Raw genomic sequence first — 17,491 nt, 5'->3', positions numbered from 1 at the left:
GTCCCTTTTCTGATAATTGCCTCCCATCCCCTGATGGTCCCAGATACAGCCCTAATTAATTAAATTAGATAATTAATTTAATTAAAAATGTCTCCATTGTTTATCGTCTCGTGATGCATCATGTCTTCTTGATCAAAACGACTTTGTTCCGTTTTTAACATGTAAAAATCAATTTGCCAGAGTAATTAATTCCAATGTTGGACAAAAATATTATTTAAAAATGGGGATAGCAATGGAAGTAAACACAGTAATCCGATGAATAGAAAACATACTGCTTATTATAAAGAAAGAATCTCATTGTTTAAGTGTTTTCTTTTAGTTTTGCATGTAGGCTATCCTATGGCTATATCTGGGACCAATAAGAGGGGGTGGGGATGTGCATTTTCAGAAAAGTGGCCATGTTATTATTAATTTTTAAATTTTTTTTTTATATATATATGATATGAATTAACTTATAATATTAATTAATGTTATATACAAATTATATTTATATTAAGTTAAATTTTCATATTAAATGATTAAAAAAAAAAAATTATACATAAATCATATATAATTTATATAAATTAACTATTAAATTTATATATAATTATTAATTATAATTATTTATTATTACATTACATTTATTACATAAAATATCTATCACAACCCCGTCTGGGTTCAAGCCAGTGCCATGGAAACATGTTTCGAACTAGTGCTGCTGATCACTCCACGTCTTAATTAATTCTGGAAGATAGGCCATGTCATATCTTCATTTAGCCCTTTTTCAATCTTTAGTCTTGCATAACCATACCTCCAGAAACGGGTAAACTTCCGGTTTTCTTGATTATTTTATTAGCTAAAAGATTAACATACTAATATGCAACTTTTCAAGCTCTTTCAGACACACCAATCGTTACCTTCGCAAGTTCCATTTTGAGCCCTTAAAGGAGCCCCTAAGTGTCACTTTGTTCTTTATTTTTTGCTAGCAGAACTAAGACTAATTTTACGTTTTGTATTTTTAAACAGTCGCCCATTCCAGATGTTTGGACCTATTACGATCAAAACAAATAAGCCTAACAAATTGTAAATCTTTTAATTTCGCCACTTTCAACTTTGGCAATAGTTCCCGTGTGACTTTTTTTTTAAGGCAAATAAAGCAGATTACGAATTTCCTTCAAGTCAAAAGATTGAAAAAAAAAGAAAGGAAATTAAGATAATGAATAAAATTAAAAAAGTTAGTGTGAATTTTAGGAATTTAAAAAACAAAAAATAAGGTGACACTTTAAGGGTCCATTTAAGGGCTCAAAATAGAATTTGCGAGGGTAGCGATTAGTTTAATTGGAAATAAATTAAAAGGCACATCGATTGGTGTGTTCATATTTTATCATGATGAAGAAAAAGGTGAAAATGTGAAACTTTCGTCAAAAAGTGAAAATGAAAAAAAAAATAAATATAACTAAAAAAGGTAGTTACTAAAAAACACTTTAAATTAGCCTTTGGATTTTGAATCGAGTGGTTTGTTAAGGGTCCCTTTAAGGGTTCAAAATAGAATTCGCAAGGGGAGCTATAAGTACATTTGGAAAGAGCATTAAAAGGCACATCGACTGGTATGTTCATGTTTTAGCTAGATAACTAATCGATACATTTACCCAGAAACATTATGCAGTTTATTAACCATACTTGAATTACTACTACTATAATTTTACTACTATATAGGTATTTTTTCACAGTATCGCTTTCAAATGCATATACAATACAAACTGAAAGATGATTAGTACATTTGAACACAAAAGAGACATGATGATTTAAACAAAAATCTATGCATACAGTATTTGGGTTACAACTTGGGGTCAAGGAACTTAAAGCCTTCCTTGGAATATTAAAAATCACATTTCAATATATTTGTTAGCATATGAATTAGTAGCAAAAAACGGACAAGACGTTTTAGAAAAACATCGACGCTAACAAAAAAATGGCAATGCTGACATTTGCAACTTAGGGCTAACGAATTTAGGGTCATCTTTGTATTACTAAAAGTCAAATATCTTTCTTAATATTGTCGAAAGCTCATTTTTAAAGGTTTATCTAAAAAAAGTTAAAATGTTGAAATTAGCAAAACTATAGGAAAATGTTAAACAGAGTAAAAAATTTCGTAAAACCATAAAAAATCGCATGAGCACTACTTAACTACTAAGCACTAAAAAATCCATACAATTAAAAAAATGTCAATGATTTTTTTAAACTAGTAAAAAAAAAAACACTTTCAACAGGTTTGCAAGACAATGATAATAAGAGCCGTTCAGAAAGCCAATTCAAATAAACAGAAAAAAATTCCACAATTTTTAGTTGAGTATGTATTAAAAAAAAAAAAAAAAAAAAAAAAAAAAAAAAAAAAAAAAAAAAAAAGATTCCACAATTTTTTTGGTGTCCAGCATTGAGAATGTTCTCACGAGGAATTTAGTGTGACACATTTAAAACTGGCTTCTACAAAAAAAAAATTTATCTCTCCAAAGACAATTTTTTTTTTTTTATCTGAAATGGTATTTATCTTTATTTTTGGAAATAGTCTTTACAATATGCTTAAACAATCAAACGTTTAAAAACAGACAAAGTGAACTTCGTCAGACTGGCTTCTGAAAGGCTCACATTATAAGAAAATACAGACAAGTTTAACAGACCAAATTAAGAGATGGAATAATTAATAAATATTGCGTCGTGGCGTGCTTACCTCGTATGCAGAAAAGCTGTTCAGGAAAAGAAAAAACAAATCTTAGAATTGCTTACGATTATATTTTATGGAGAGAAAAAAGTTTTTTATAAATGCCTTGATTCAAAACCGGTACAAATATAAATTACTTTTATATTCAAATAATTCTTAAGTAAAAAAAAAAAAGAAATATTCCTTCTGGTAAAAACCTGTTTACTGAAGCTTCTAAAATTTTCAGGGTTTCAACGCAGCTTGAAACACTGACTTTGAGGTCGTTGACATTCTACAAAAACTGTCATATACAAGGTTTGCACGCAAAAACTGCAATATGAAAATTTTCCTTGAGTTTAGAGCACAAGTAATCAAAGACTAACACTTTTAAATCAATTCTAACCACTGTTTGTGTCCCAACAAAGATTCCACCGAGCAGCATCAGGCACGGGCACAGGAATTGGAGGTGGGCTTGAACCCCAAAAATCCCATGAATTTACGCTTTCGTCCATGCTTTCCTGTAACTTTCATGGCGTTTGACTGGTTCTAAGGCTGAAAAACCTTACACGCAAGGACTACTATATGGACACATTCATAGAGTCAGAGAACACGGAATCAGATACTAATGAAACAAATCAAACAATTAATCAAGACTGGAATAATTGAACATATTTAACAATACCGCCACACTTCCAAGGAAAAATTTTCCAAGAAAACTTTACCACCGTCAACTATCCATTTTACAAAATCATTTTTTGATTTTGTAAAAATGGTTTCAAAAAAAAATCTTTTATTATAAAAGGTTTATAAATAAATCTTTTATTATAAAAATAGAAGATATTTTTATTCTTATGTTACTTGTAATAAAAATAAGAATATCAAAACGAAATTTTTATTTTAATTCTTTTTAGATTATTTTATGTGATATCTCTGTCAAAGAACAGAGTTCCGAAATTATCCTTGATAACAATAAGAAAGAGACAAAAAAATCATGTATAGATAAAGAAAAAAGAGATGGAGGAAGGAGAAGAGAGAATAAAGAGCACACACAACTGGCTTATAAAGCTAAGACATTAAATTAATCTGAAAAAGCATCGTCATAATTAGGGAACAATGAATTAAGAGCCGTTTTTAGGGTTTTATTCACTTGAAATTCATATTTACTATCTAACATGTATCGGCATACTGGGCAGGTAAACATTTTTGCACTAAAGGACCTTTCAAGGCAAATTTTGCAGATATTGTGACCACAAGGGGTAGTAACTGGGTTTTTGACAAGGTCACAACAGCAAACACAGTCAAACTGCTTTGAAACAGATTCAAGAAACACAGTTCTGCCTTCAGCTACTGTCTGTAAGCAATCATTCCAACCTTTTTCATTTGGTTTGTCGGCAGTGATCAGTTCAAGAATGGTTGGGTCCAGAGCAAAACGCAATGGTTTTGAGCGTTTTCCCATCATTAGGTCGAAGGCATTTTTTGTCTCAGGGACAGGACTGTCGTTCAGTTTGCGCTTTAATGCTCTTGGTGATGACGATTTCTTTGATTGCGAATTCTCTTTCTCGACCATGTATTCTAAATACCTACAAATGGAAATGTTTATATAAATTACGATACTTTGTTTTTATAGGGACAACCACAACGGTGGCATTTTTTGGAGAAATTGAATAATTCTTTTTTTAAATATCCATTGAAAATCACAGATACATCTTGTAATCATTTTTTTCACAGAAATGAATAAAGGGTACAACAGAACATTTTTTTCTGTAGAGAAAAGTTTAACAAGAGATAAAGAAAAATTCGAAGACCGATTTAAGCTCAATTTTGACATAGATAAAAAGTGAAGCAAACAGAGTGGCATATGATGGCTTGAGTATCTACGCATTTCAACCTTTTATCTCAATAACAGAAACAATAACCCCAAGAGTCCAGCAAAGAATATTATTAAACAGAGTGTGACTTTATTCTTAAGACTGATTTTCTCATTGGCATTGATTTTTCCCACTGTTTTTACCTTTTTAGTTCTAGCCTTAAACTTTACTTTCGTTTGATAGAGAAACCCTTTTTTAACTTGTGTTGATTTTTAAGATTATGTCAAGAGTTATCCCTATTTTACGGATGATGCCCCCTCAACCCTTCAACTTTTTATCACAATGCTTCCAGTGGCGAAAGAGGATATGACACTCTCAGTCTTCACATTGCATGTTCAGTCAAATTCTTTCCCCCAAATGAAGGTATATATACAAATCCCCATCTATATTGACCTGGAAAGTTAAGAACCTGAGCCTGAAAATGTACTTTATGAAGCTCTACTAATATCAACTAAAAAAGTGTACTAAAAAAGTACTAAAAAAAGTTCTACGAAAATGTACTAAAAAAGTTCTACTAATATCAACTTAAAAGCAGATTCTGATGTTGTAAAAAATACAATCAGAATTCTGTATTTAGAATTTCGGTTTTTACTAACAACGTTTTTTCTCTTATCGTTCATCTCATGAACGGTTTTGATAAATAAACATTTACAGGTTTTGTCTGAGTTCGACGAAATACTGTTGTTGTCTGGTAGAAAACTTCCATTTTACCAACCACCTTCAAGATATGAATAGTGGTAATAAATGCGCAGGTTACGTCTTGACTAATCTTTAGGGTTAAATGACAAAGACTGCACCACAGTAATTTATTACTTAGTGTAATATATAATAACTTAAAATAATAAACAATTACAATTGTTTCGTTAATGACATCATTAATATTTTCTTTAATTAACACTGTTAAAATATCATTGTTGCACTACATTATTTTACTGAAAAAATAACTAACTTTTCAATTAACTGAAACTTGAAAGTGTTGTTGAACTTGCTGAAGTATTGGTACTGGGAAAATTGTGCTAATATTCTGCTGTTTTTTTTTTTGTTTTTTTTTTACTTAGAATGACTTGAAGACGGTCTCTAGAATTATACATCATCTTAAAAATTCAGATGGCGCGCAAAATTCAAACGCAAGACCACCTAGAGATCAATGACGTATTTCTTTTTTTTTTGTTCCCTGGGTAACTAAGGGTAAGGGCAGGGGCGAATCTACAAAATTTCCATTGGGGGGGGGAAAGAGGGGTCTATTGTCGGATATTCAAGGAGCATGGGCTATATAATAATTTTTTTCCCCATTACTGGGGGGGGCAACTGCCCCCCCCCCCTGCTCCTCCCAAACGACACCCCTGGGTAAGGGGCTGTAAAGACGAAAACACTGCGGCCAACCCTTTCCCTCAAGACACAAATCACACAGAAATGAGAAATAATTTCTACTCACTTTGCCCCCCCCCCCCCACGGTTTAAAAAAAAAAATCAACAGACAGATAAGTATATACATTGCTAATCCCCCTTTCTATTTGTTTTGTTCAATACAGAATAAAACCCTAATTTCAAACTATTCCAGTTTCAGAATACTACCCGTATTTGCAATATGAGTTAAGAGAAGAAAAGTAAATAGATGCGGTTGGCTTTAAAATTCATTGAAAACCTAATCTACAGTATAAAAGTTTAAATCAATCAGTCATTCCCCAAAAAATAACCGGAGGATTTGTATAGGATGAAATGACAACATTTAAAAGGAGATGGACTCTCTTCTTGAAATGTTTTTGTCAAAGAACAATCTCAGCTTATAAATGTTAAAATTACAAAATGACAATTTTTGCTAAAAATGACAATTGTGCAAAATGACAATTTGTGCTTTACAAGTGAACAATTTGTGCTTAAAAGTCTGAGATTTAGTTTGCTTCGGTGATTTATAAAGTCAACACAAATAAATAAAAATTTGGATCCACTCGTTATCTTGTGGTTTTCTTTTTTGTTTACTTCAAATAAATTAAAAAATGATCTAGTGGTGAGCGAGAGGTGGTGAGATTAACGAGCAAAATCAGAATTTTTTTCTTCTTAAAAGTGCCCGTTAAGGACTGATTGTCTTTTTAATTTTTTCCCTTGGAGAATCTAAATGCAGTGTCTGTCTGTCATATTCACATGCATTTACATAAATTCCAATAGATTTAACAAATTACTTCAAAATATCCCAACTAAAAGGAAATAAACAGGATAAGGACTAAACACATCTAAATATTGTTTCACCACACTAATACACATACCGTGACACGGAAAGGGGTAGGATTTGGTAATTCCTCCTTCTACCCCTGAAATTAGTCCAAAGGACACATATGGAAAGTTTTTGGTCTAGTCATTGCAGTTCTTTCGAATCCATATCCCCGGAGAAATCCTGAAGTCAGATCTGTGAGCATCTACGGCTATATGTACAGGGTTTGGAAAGTGCTGTTTCCTAACCTTTTCCCTTAAGACAATTTCCGAAAATTTTCGATTTTGTTTGGGATTTTCTATTTGATTGAAATTCAAAGAAGAGAAACAAAGCAAGACTAAGAAAAAGTAAACTGAAACAGAAAATCATAAAAGAAATAATGCAAACACTTTAAAGTTATTTATTTTGTAAAACACTGAACAGGACCCAAAGCTGGATTATACGATTGCTTAGCTAGAGTACTTTAAATAATTTAAGTCGTTATTATTTCCGTTTCAAGCGTTGAGAGGGGAGTTTTCCAGATAAAAAAAATATACCCAGCAGTTTTTTTTTTCAATGTTTTTGTTTAAATGGAGAAATAAAAAGACTTATTTTTCAAAATCTAGGAGGGTGAAGAATTCTGTTGTTTTTAAATTACCTTTTCAATGAAGATTCGAAAAGAAAGTAATTTTCAAGATCTTCGAGGGAAGGGATCTAAGGGCAACCAGCAAGTTAATTGCCAGGGAGACTATCTCTGAAATGTTAAGACTTTTGTTTTTTATCGCTTGATGCATCTTTCATCTACTATTCTGACAAGTGTCCCCCCCCCCTCCCCTGGAATAAAAATACCCAACCGAAAGATAATTACTAAAATAATTAGTTAACAATATTTGGTCGTCAAAGGATTGAAAGAAGATGAAAAAGAATAGAAAAAAGTCTTACCCTTCTGGATAGACCATTTTTAGTCCAATCTCATTGATTCTGGCTTTCCCTTCTTTGGTCCATGGAGCTGGGGACGGATCGTCTCGTCGCATCAAATATCTCCATACTATGAAACCAGCGTGACCTCTTTCTGGCCAATATTTTACAACCTTAGATAGAAAAGCAAATGAAACAAGTTATCCCTCCTATTTTGCGTAAACTGCTCAGAAGCCATATGGAGTGGCTCTATAAATTACTTTGTATTTGATGGCCAAAACTTTAGCTACGCCGTGTACCAATATACTTATTTGTAGGGTTGTTGATAGGGCAGATTGGAGCAAATTATCTTGGGCCCGTGGGGATTTAAGTGTTCTTTTTTTGGCAAAATTTTAAATAAGAAGTTCGATTGTTTTGAGTTTTGTTTTTACTTCTAGTATGTGTTTTATACTAAATACTTTATTTCATAACTATTTATGATTTCTCCTTTCGACTGGATGAAGCAGTTAAGAACGTCTACTGCCAAGACGCTTGAGAAAATAAAGACTGTTTATTTCGGTATCTCCTGCAGTAAACTCGGGAGAGGGCCAGGGGAGGGGGGTCGAGTTTTAGTTTTTCAATTCCATTCCCTAGAGCCACTGTCATAATCTTGATTTTTGAAAAATAGTGTTTGAAAGGCAGGCACACACACAGTGTTTTGTTCCTTTTTTCTCGGGGGGGGGGGGGCAATAATGAAAATAAACATATTTTATAGAATAATTTGAAGAGGTACCCAGTCGGGCAAGTCTTCGATTCAGGGGGGGGGGCTGTCTGGCTCCAAGGCCCCTCTTCTGCGTACATTCCTTTTGTAAGATAATGTTTTAAGTGACACAAAGAATATGCCATAAGTAGAATATTTTGAAAAAAAAACAAAACAACTGATTTAGTTAGGATCCGCCTCAACAAGGGGTGGATGCAAGCTAAACATTCAGCAAGCCAAAAACTTCCGACAAACCAACTTCAAAGTATGCCAGAACTAGCCCAAAATTTTCATTTAAAAAGCACATCTTGTCCACAGCCCCCCCCCCCCAATAATTGGCAATAGTGCTCTTATCGCGGGATAACCCTTTAATTCTCATTTTAAAACGTACCAACGACACGCCTCAACTTCTTTTTCAGACTATTTTGTTACTTCTTGCAAATAATTTCTCCTTGACGTTTTTTATTAGATGCATAAAAGCACTCAACACTTTCATTTAGAAATAAATCATATAAATCTCAATGTACCCAGGAAGACAGTTTGTAACACTGGAAGTGTTTTTACTTTTTTTGACTGGTTTCAAAAATACAAATTGAAGGGAATTTGAAATAAGCAAAAAAACCGAATTTTTTTTTAAAACATAGAAATGTGTATTCAACTCGTTACAGATAAATCGTGACAAACAACTAACCAGAGTAAATCAATAAAGGACAAAACAATAACAGAGGCTTAAGCATCAGGCACGTACTCTGAAGTTTGTTCTAAGAGGGGAAAATAATAAAAATATGTGATCGCAACGAGAAGTTTGGACGGCACAAGCCCAAAGCCCCCCCCCCCCCGCCCAATATACAAGTCTGATTAAAAGTCATTTTAAATATTGACAGAAGCTTAGAATCCAACACAAAGAACAAATAACACCTTGATACATAAAGGCATATTTATACTCCCCCTATCTGATACGTAACAAACGCCAAGAAGAAGAGGTTTGTTATACTTTAAAAGACAGCTTTAGAGACATTCTTTAAAAGACGGATTGTGCAATTTAAAGCGTTCATTGGAAAAGAAGACGTTGTATTTACTTTCAATAAGTGACAGTTACGCTTGGGTTAGAATATAACCCAAGCACAATTAATCATATATATTACACAATTTATATATACATACAAGCAATCATATAAGATTACGACATAGGATACCATATATAAAAAATAATCTAATAGGATATGTGGCCTGTTTCTAAATGGATAATCGAAGTAATAGGAAATAAGTGAATAAATAATGAAGAAGAACGATGAGATGTAAGAAGGAAAAATCCAAAAAGAAGCTTTTAACTATCCGAAATTTCACGATGTTATTCTGAATTTGCCTGAATTTTTAAAATAGTGTGCCTGTTCCTGGCAAGTTCTGACAAAAGTCAGAACCCGCCCCCCACCCCCTCACAAAAGTCAGAGTCCCATCCCCTTCCTTTTCGCAAAATAAATAAAACAAAACAAAGAGGTGGCACTCTGAACTTTTCCAGATTAAAGTGTATCAAACTTGCTAGAGCTAAATTGGTATGAAAATTCCAACCGTGTTTGTAAAAAAAAGTGCTGTTATAATAGAATATATTTATTTACTGGAATAGCTGGAGCTGACAAGAGTATGTCAATATTTAAAAAAAGTGAGCGAAAAAAAAACAAAAAAAACAGTATCAACAAAAATATAAAATAGTAAGTGCTACTTCGAGGTCAATAGATTTAAATGAGTCATAAATAGAATTGCTCAGGCCACACAGTTCATGATTATTATAATGACCACGTATTGCACAAAGTTACATCAACTGTACATGTAAGTAAATATAAAATGCTTTTACAATGAAACGCAATACTTATTAAGAGAAGATGCTCTATAAGATTAGTCAATAATAATTCAATAAGATGGTTAAACTAAATACCTTAGATTAAAACACACCAAATACCTTAAATTAATATATAATTAATATATAATATATAATATTATAATATATAATATATATTATTACATAATTAATATATATAATATTATATATTATATAATATATTATATAATATTATATTATATATATATATATATATAATATTATATTTATAATATATTATATATTATATAATATATTATATAATTAATATATATAAAATTAATATATAATATGTAATATAAATTTCGCTACATCACAATATTTCTTTTCTCTGGGGGCAAAATATGCACCATATCTGGCGATCCTCAACAGCAATTCGAGTCCGAGTCCTACAATAGTAAGACAGCAAAACAAAGCTCAGCATTTTCCCCATAAAAGTCTAAATTATCTGGCGTTTATCAATATAATTTTACAGACATTTAGAGTATATTTGTAATATAACATCAGTGACTAAAATCTATGAATATAATGGTTTAAAAAAAAAATTCAATAAAAAAACTTTTTGGAAGTTGGAAAACAAATCATTGGCAACCATGTCTATACTTGTCATAGTTATACCTTATATATTCCGTCATAGCGCACTCCTTCGTCGGGTGCGTAGGGGGAATGTTTTTTCGCCTTGTAGCTCCTAATGACTCTTACTGGTTTACCACCTTTCCAGTCGGAAGCTTCAGCACCATTAACCGAGTCAAATTTCGTGTTACAGTTAAGGGCGATGGCTTTGTTTGAACGAGTAAGTTCTTGGTCGAAACTCTGAGCGGCAGTTCTTTTGTTTCCTATAAAACACAGAAAAGTAATTACTTAAGAAAAAATACACATTGAAAAGGAATTTAAGCTTAACCGCTCTTTAGTTCTTAAATTTGCTTGATTTATAAACTTCTCAAGCCTTGACTGCTGAATACATTAATATTTGAGAAAAATATTGACAGAGAAAAGCGTTTTAAGATTGACTACTAAATACTAAAGGATTATAGGGAACTGATAAGAGGATATTTTGGGGCTTTAGTTTAAGCTTAACAGGACTTATACTGCTAACGTCACTGAGAGTGCAGCGTTACCCTTAATTCCCACATGCTGCGATTTGCAGGAAAGCATAATTCAAACCACGCATTTATTTTCCAGGAAACACGCATGAAAATAAAAATGCACAAAATGCGTTTATGTGTCACAAAAAAATGCATAACAACGAAGACACACAAAAATATTAAACAGATAAAAATTGCAGGTACGATGCGTACAAATCGCAACTAGCTTTATCCTATCTTACATACAGATTATAGGATATAAGCAACCGGCCAATCAACTATTCATTTGATTTCTTAGCACGTTCCTCGCACTCCCTGAATAATTTCAAAGCATTTAAAGATTGCACGGATGTAATCTGTAAAGCGAATGCACGTGAATTGGCTACATAAGTATCAGAATCAACCGTTTCAGCATCTTGCAAGCCCACAGTGGAAAATGTCAAGTTTGTAAATGACCCCCTAACTTTAACATCAGAGATACCTATCCTGGTTCATTTACGTACCAAAAAAGACGTAATATCACAATTTCTTTTCACTTTGTTAATCAGTTTTCATTACACCAAGTCAGCTACGTAGCTGAATGAACTACCAATATTGTAAACCCAGTGATCACAGCAATCGTCAGTGTTGCCACTCAACCGATACCGAGAAGTGGTGCAGGTCAATGGAAAAAAAGGTGGTTTACGGCACCTTTCAACCGAATTGCGGTATATTTTGATGCCCGTAATGCAAATACGTCGCCACTAGTTTCAACAAAAAACTTACTTTTAAAAGCAATTAATTCCTCGCTACTTTTCTTGCGGATGGATACTAGTCTTTATTATTTTATCTTTTAGTGGTAGATTTTGTCTTGGAATCCGAACAAGAAAGATAGAATAAAAAGGAAAAGCGACACCCTCCAGATACCCACCCCATATATGAAAGGGAAAAAGTACTCAATGATAAATTCACATCCTTTTCCCCCCGTCTGACAATCTCATCCGCTCTTTATCACTAATAGCTCGTCCAGACCATCCACTATCTAGGAAATTGGAAGCAGGACAATCTAAGCTTTTCTGCTTTAAACTAGATTAAAATTTTATTTATCAATATTTGTTTTTCGGCGTTTTCTCCAGAAATGTTGTGTATACTGTCATTTTTGTCACATTTTTCTATTTTCTGATCCTCTGATTTACCGGTCTTGAAAAGGAAAAAAAAGGACAAATGTACCAGTTTACACTCGCAATTTTCCCCCATATTTTTTTTTAAAGAAAGTGAACAGTCTGACGTACTCCAAAATATGAGATGCTGGATTTTAAGTTTTAAAAGGCTCGGTAAATATGTAAAATGACACTCTCAACCCGAATGCTATTTTTTTCCTCTTTGAAGGTTAGACCCTTTGTGTCACAGGAGCAGTTATTACACAACTTACTTTCTTAAAATATATTTCAAAAAAGTAAATGTAAGAATAATGCGAATTGTAGTGATGCCTTTCTACAATTTTCACAGTTTCGAGAGAGTTCATTATTAACTTGCTTAAAAAAAAAAATTCTCAGTATGGTTCAGATTTTTGATCTGTCAGATACCTAGTGGGTTTTGGTGGCTTTAAGGGCACTTTTGTATATCAAAAGTAACTCTTCCAACTTTTATGGGAGAAATAGTGTGCAATGACCCTGAGATATGGCACTGTCTGAAAAATGAGATGGAAAAATGGAAACTGAAATGGCTAGTAAAAGAGCGTTACTATGAACACGACAAAATTTTAATGACAATCATCACAGTAAAGACAATAAAAACGTTAAAACAATCATTCGCAAAGGCAGACATAAAAAAAGACAGGCGTAATCATTCGCGAAGAGAGGCGTAATCTCACTTCAAGCGTAATCTCAAATAGGTTGTGTAGTATATGATCTTTAGAATGCAATAGTTAGTGATAGTCATAATTCCTGTTTGCAACCTAGTTGTTTGAATACTTTTTTTAATACCCTGGTCAGGGCTGTATCAAAGATTTTTTTTTTCCAGAAGGGTTATTTTTTCGGAGGGAGGGTTTACAAAAAAATTTAAAAAACGCATCGAAATTTGTTTATATGCATTTTTGTAAAGTGTTTACGAATCGGACAAACATTTCGAGGGGGTGGGGAGGTTCAAACCCACTAACCCCCTCCCCCTGGATGCGGCCTTGGTTTTAGGATAATTTCTTGGAATATAAATTTTGAGCGATAATGATTTACAAAATATAATTACATATTACTTTTGAAATATACGTCCAGGATTGTCTTTCACGCTTCGAGAACTCTAAAAATCAAGACTTCCCACCAGCAAAGCCAGACCTGTAAATCGCACCGTATTCAAAGTTAGAAGGTGATAACCAACTCGCTCTCTTCTTCTGGATACAACTCCGCGGGTAAGAGCTTTAAAACATGCATAACAAGACTATCCGTTTTTATTAATTGCCAAACAGGTTTCCGATAACCCCATGTAAAAATAAAACTAATAAAAAACCTGATGTAGGGCGGCTTTGCTGATAGTTTTGTTGTAAACAACAAAACTGATGAAGGCAGTAAATACAGTAAAAAAAGAAAAAAAAAATGTGAATCATCCTCCCAGAGATTGAACAAAAAAACTACAGCCTAAAAATAAACTTTCATATTTTATCTTTTCCCCTTTCTAGGAAAAATCCCCTAACCCCTCCCTCCCTTCTATGTCAGCGTGTTTACAGCTACAATAAGTGAACAGTTGAGATTTCTGAAATTACAAAAAAGACGAAATTTGACCTTCATTATTTTTATCAGTCATATTACATATGTTGCCTAGCTTACATGATTTCAACGCACGGTCCTTGTAGCGATTTTTATATTCAAGGTAAGACCAGCCTCACACTATTGGTGCTTACGACTGACCTTAAGTTACCTTAAATCGCACTTGCTAGCGATAAGGCGATCTTGTAATCACCGGTCAGTGAAGATAGTGTGATTACTAGTCAGGCAAGTCCCAAACTAATCACCAGGGCTTGTTGCACCATTCCTTTTCAACTGATGATTTAACTGACTCAATACCCGCAAAAGAGACTGTATCCTGGCCTAACCAGTCCCATAGACTCACCACCCGATTAGAAAAGAATTTGCTACGCAACCATAAGTTGGCACGGTTCTTGAAAAGTTTTTAATTACTTGTTCTTGAAGAAATATCCGGTTGAAATATGTATGGGATAAGTTTTTATGATTGGATAGCTTGAATGTCATAACCGGGTAAGCCATAGAAACTTCTGATACATTTAGTTGTATGCCTCTTGAACAGATTCTAAAGCTCTTTGGTCTGATTTATTAATTGGGTTGGTAATGCACACACCAAATTCTAGCTTAGGCCGAATTAAACCTTTAAAACGCTTTGAAATAACTGAGGGGGAACCATTCTGGCTCCACCAATCTGGAAACTTCGGGGTTAATTGACAAAAGATCTCGCGAGGGCTTATCCTTAAACAAACGAGACTAAAGAATGCAATCTTTGAGCCTTTAAAATGGTCCTTTTAGGAAGACAAAATTTGTAGCACTGACACTGATAAAATGATCCTTCAAAAAAAAAAAAAAAAAAAAAAAAAAAAAAAAAAAAAAAAAAAAAAAAAATTATAGGCACTGAGAGTCAGATAGAACACATAGTTACCTCTTGGAAACCGAATTGAATTACTATTTCTGCACAGAAACCGTAATCAGGGTTAGATTAAAAAGATAAAGAGGCACTAAAAAAGGTAAAATTTATTACTACTACTACTAACAGCTCACTACAACACTAAGCCACCTGAGGCCAACACAGCTACGCACATTCCCCCTCCATCCCAATTTTTGGGATGATTGAGTATCCTTATGAGCACATTCATCAATGTAAGCTTAGAGAGAATCCATTTATTTGAAATGTGAAACTTCCAAACTGAGGCCCTTTATCTCTTTTATTATCAAGTCGCGAAAATTAGAATAACTATTTTTATTGTCAGATTCCCGTTTTCTTTCTTTCAAGAATCAATTTTAAATTAAGATTAGCAGATCATTCCTTTTAAAAAAGTTTAGACCTTAGACCTTAGATCCGCCTTTGCCTCCAGAGGCACCCAGGGCCTCAAAAAGGAGCCGCCAATCTTCCCGCAGGTTTGCTGCTGCCAGCATGCCTTCCCACTGAGGTTGGATTGATGAGTGCAGGTTACGAAGATCTGTCTAGCACGTTCGACGCAGGGAGTTTCTTGGTCTGCCACTGTGGCGTGAACCCAATGGCTGCCAATGGTTTACAAAAATTAAGAGCACTTAATCACTTTGAAAACTAGGAGAAGGCCCCTCATGCCTTGGAGCACAAGGCTGCAGCCTAAATTAGCCAGGTGGATAGTAAGGCCTGACCTTTAATGCTGGCTAAACAAATAAAGATTAAATTTAACACATGACCGAACAAGCTAGTAAGCATTATAGAATTACTATTTATAGCCTCTCTCTTTCTCTCTGTTGTGTGAACACTTCATAAGGCTAAATCATATCAAATGTCTTAGTATATTCCCCAACAAGACAAAAGGACGAACACAAGATAACGCCTTTCAAGATTGGAAGATTTTTCATCATTTACCTGAGAGATCTCTTCCACCGGATCCAGTATATATGAATTCCTCGCCTCTATCTTCGTCATCTTCATATCCACCAGCTAATACAACAGAATAAGCTCCATCCTTCTCCTTGCCATGTATACCAGAAACAGGAGGCCTATGGACCCCAGACTCACTGCAAGAGACTCGCAAAAGCCAGCTTTGCCCAACTTCCACACCTACCGTAAAAAAACAAGTAATAATACATTTTCATATAGTGTACGAGTTCAAACAAAGAAACGGCTTAAAAAAATATGGCAACTTCTGGATACAACATTAGCGTGTGCAATAAATTATGTTTTAAGGAGCTTGACGCCAAAAATAAAATAACGGATTTCTTTAATTAATTACTTGTAGTGTTGAGAACTACTTAACAAAAGATCCTCGCATTAAATAAGAACAAACTAATCGTTTCTTGTAAAAGACAGCTGAAGAATTCTTCAAAATCATGTAGAAATGCATTTAACAAAAACTGGCGAGATTTTTCGTTTCTACATATTAAGGTTCAGCCAAAACTTTACGTTACAGATTATCAAACACGCAACATATTTTATTTGCGTCTAGGTTTCGTCCCAGTCGAAAAATGACAAATATTTAGATTTGTTTTAGTATTGTTCCTCTTTACAAACAATGGCACAAACTGGACATGGAGGAGATTTCTGCCACTTCCCCCTAGTTTTCGAAAAATAAATTTATTTTGCATTTTCATTAAAAATACCCTTTTGGTAGTTACATAGGAAAAAAAACTGAAAAAAGGCTAACTACCCCGTTCAATATTCGGAACAATACATTTTCCCACCATTCCTTAAATTTTCGTCATTGGCACCACTGCTGACGTAACATTGTACGGGTAGCAAGAGGGATGTTGGAGTTCCTCAATGGGAGTGCTAGGTTTGCCGCGCACCAACCCAGGGTTGCAAGATGCACTGGCCTCTCAAAAGCAATGCCGCAAAATGGACCCCCCATCAGTGTACGGCGTCAGTAATTAAAAAAAAAGTAAATATTAATATGTAATTTATGGTTATATAACGATTTAAGACACTTAAAAATGACTATTTTCACAGTCGGAAATTCTAGGTACGACCTAGTTTAAAACAGATCGTTTAAGAAAAATAAACCATCAACTGAAGATCAATCTAAATAAAGAATTTCCTCCACAACTTAAAACAGAAGATAAATTATTAAAAGTTAATAAGCAAAGCTAACATTCATAAAAAGTGTTCCTTGTTCCATCTGATCCTTTCAGTGTATATTAAGCACTGACAACTGATAAAATACAGTAAAACCGACTTGGAAGTGGTAAAATACAATAAAACTTAAAAATCCGATTCGGTTCCATTCAAGCTCATTCAGATTTCAGAGATTTGCACTTTGACTTTTTTCTCAATTATATAAAAGAAACATTCCAAAAAGTCGAAAGAAAAACATAAAAAAAATGCTTCTACAAATCCCTTTTACTTTTTTCTTTTACTTTTTCTTTTTCTTTATCTTTTTCTTTTTCTTTTACTTTTAAATTAAATTCAATTTTCGATGAATCCGTAAAAAG

At 33.5% G+C, this 17,491-nt stretch overlaps 1 protein-coding gene across 1 annotated transcript in view; it reads right to left on the bottom strand.

Moving 5' to 3' along the window:
• Positions 1 to 2,404: 2,404 nt before the first annotated feature.
• LOC148954827 (E3 ubiquitin-protein ligase UHRF1-like) overlaps positions 2,405 to 17,491 on the bottom strand; it is a 25,245-nt gene continuing 10,158 nt past the window's right edge. Inside the window, exons 2-5 of the mRNA XM_089105258.1 lie at positions 15,930 to 16,124; positions 10,885 to 11,102; positions 7,676 to 7,824; positions 2,405 to 4,257 (exon numbers count right to left, since the gene is read on the bottom strand). Coding sequence (XP_088961384.1) covers positions 3,756 to 4,257; positions 7,676 to 7,824; positions 10,885 to 11,102; positions 15,930 to 16,124 — 1,064 coding nt within the window. The 3' untranslated portion in view covers positions 2,405 to 3,755. The remainder of the gene's footprint in view (positions 4,258 to 7,675; positions 7,825 to 10,884; positions 11,103 to 15,929; positions 16,125 to 17,491) is intronic.

Source organism: Artemia sp. Qi Xiang Cuo, chromosome 2, assembly GCF_049724085.1.
Source record: "Artemia sp. Qi Xiang Cuo chromosome 2, ASM4972408v1, whole genome shotgun sequence".
Lineage (NCBI taxonomy): Eukaryota > Metazoa > Arthropoda > Branchiopoda > Anostraca > Artemiidae > Artemia > Artemia sp. Qi Xiang Cuo.
The sequence above is the reverse complement of the archived record's forward strand: the minus strand, read 5'-3'. Positions and strand labels throughout refer to the sequence as shown.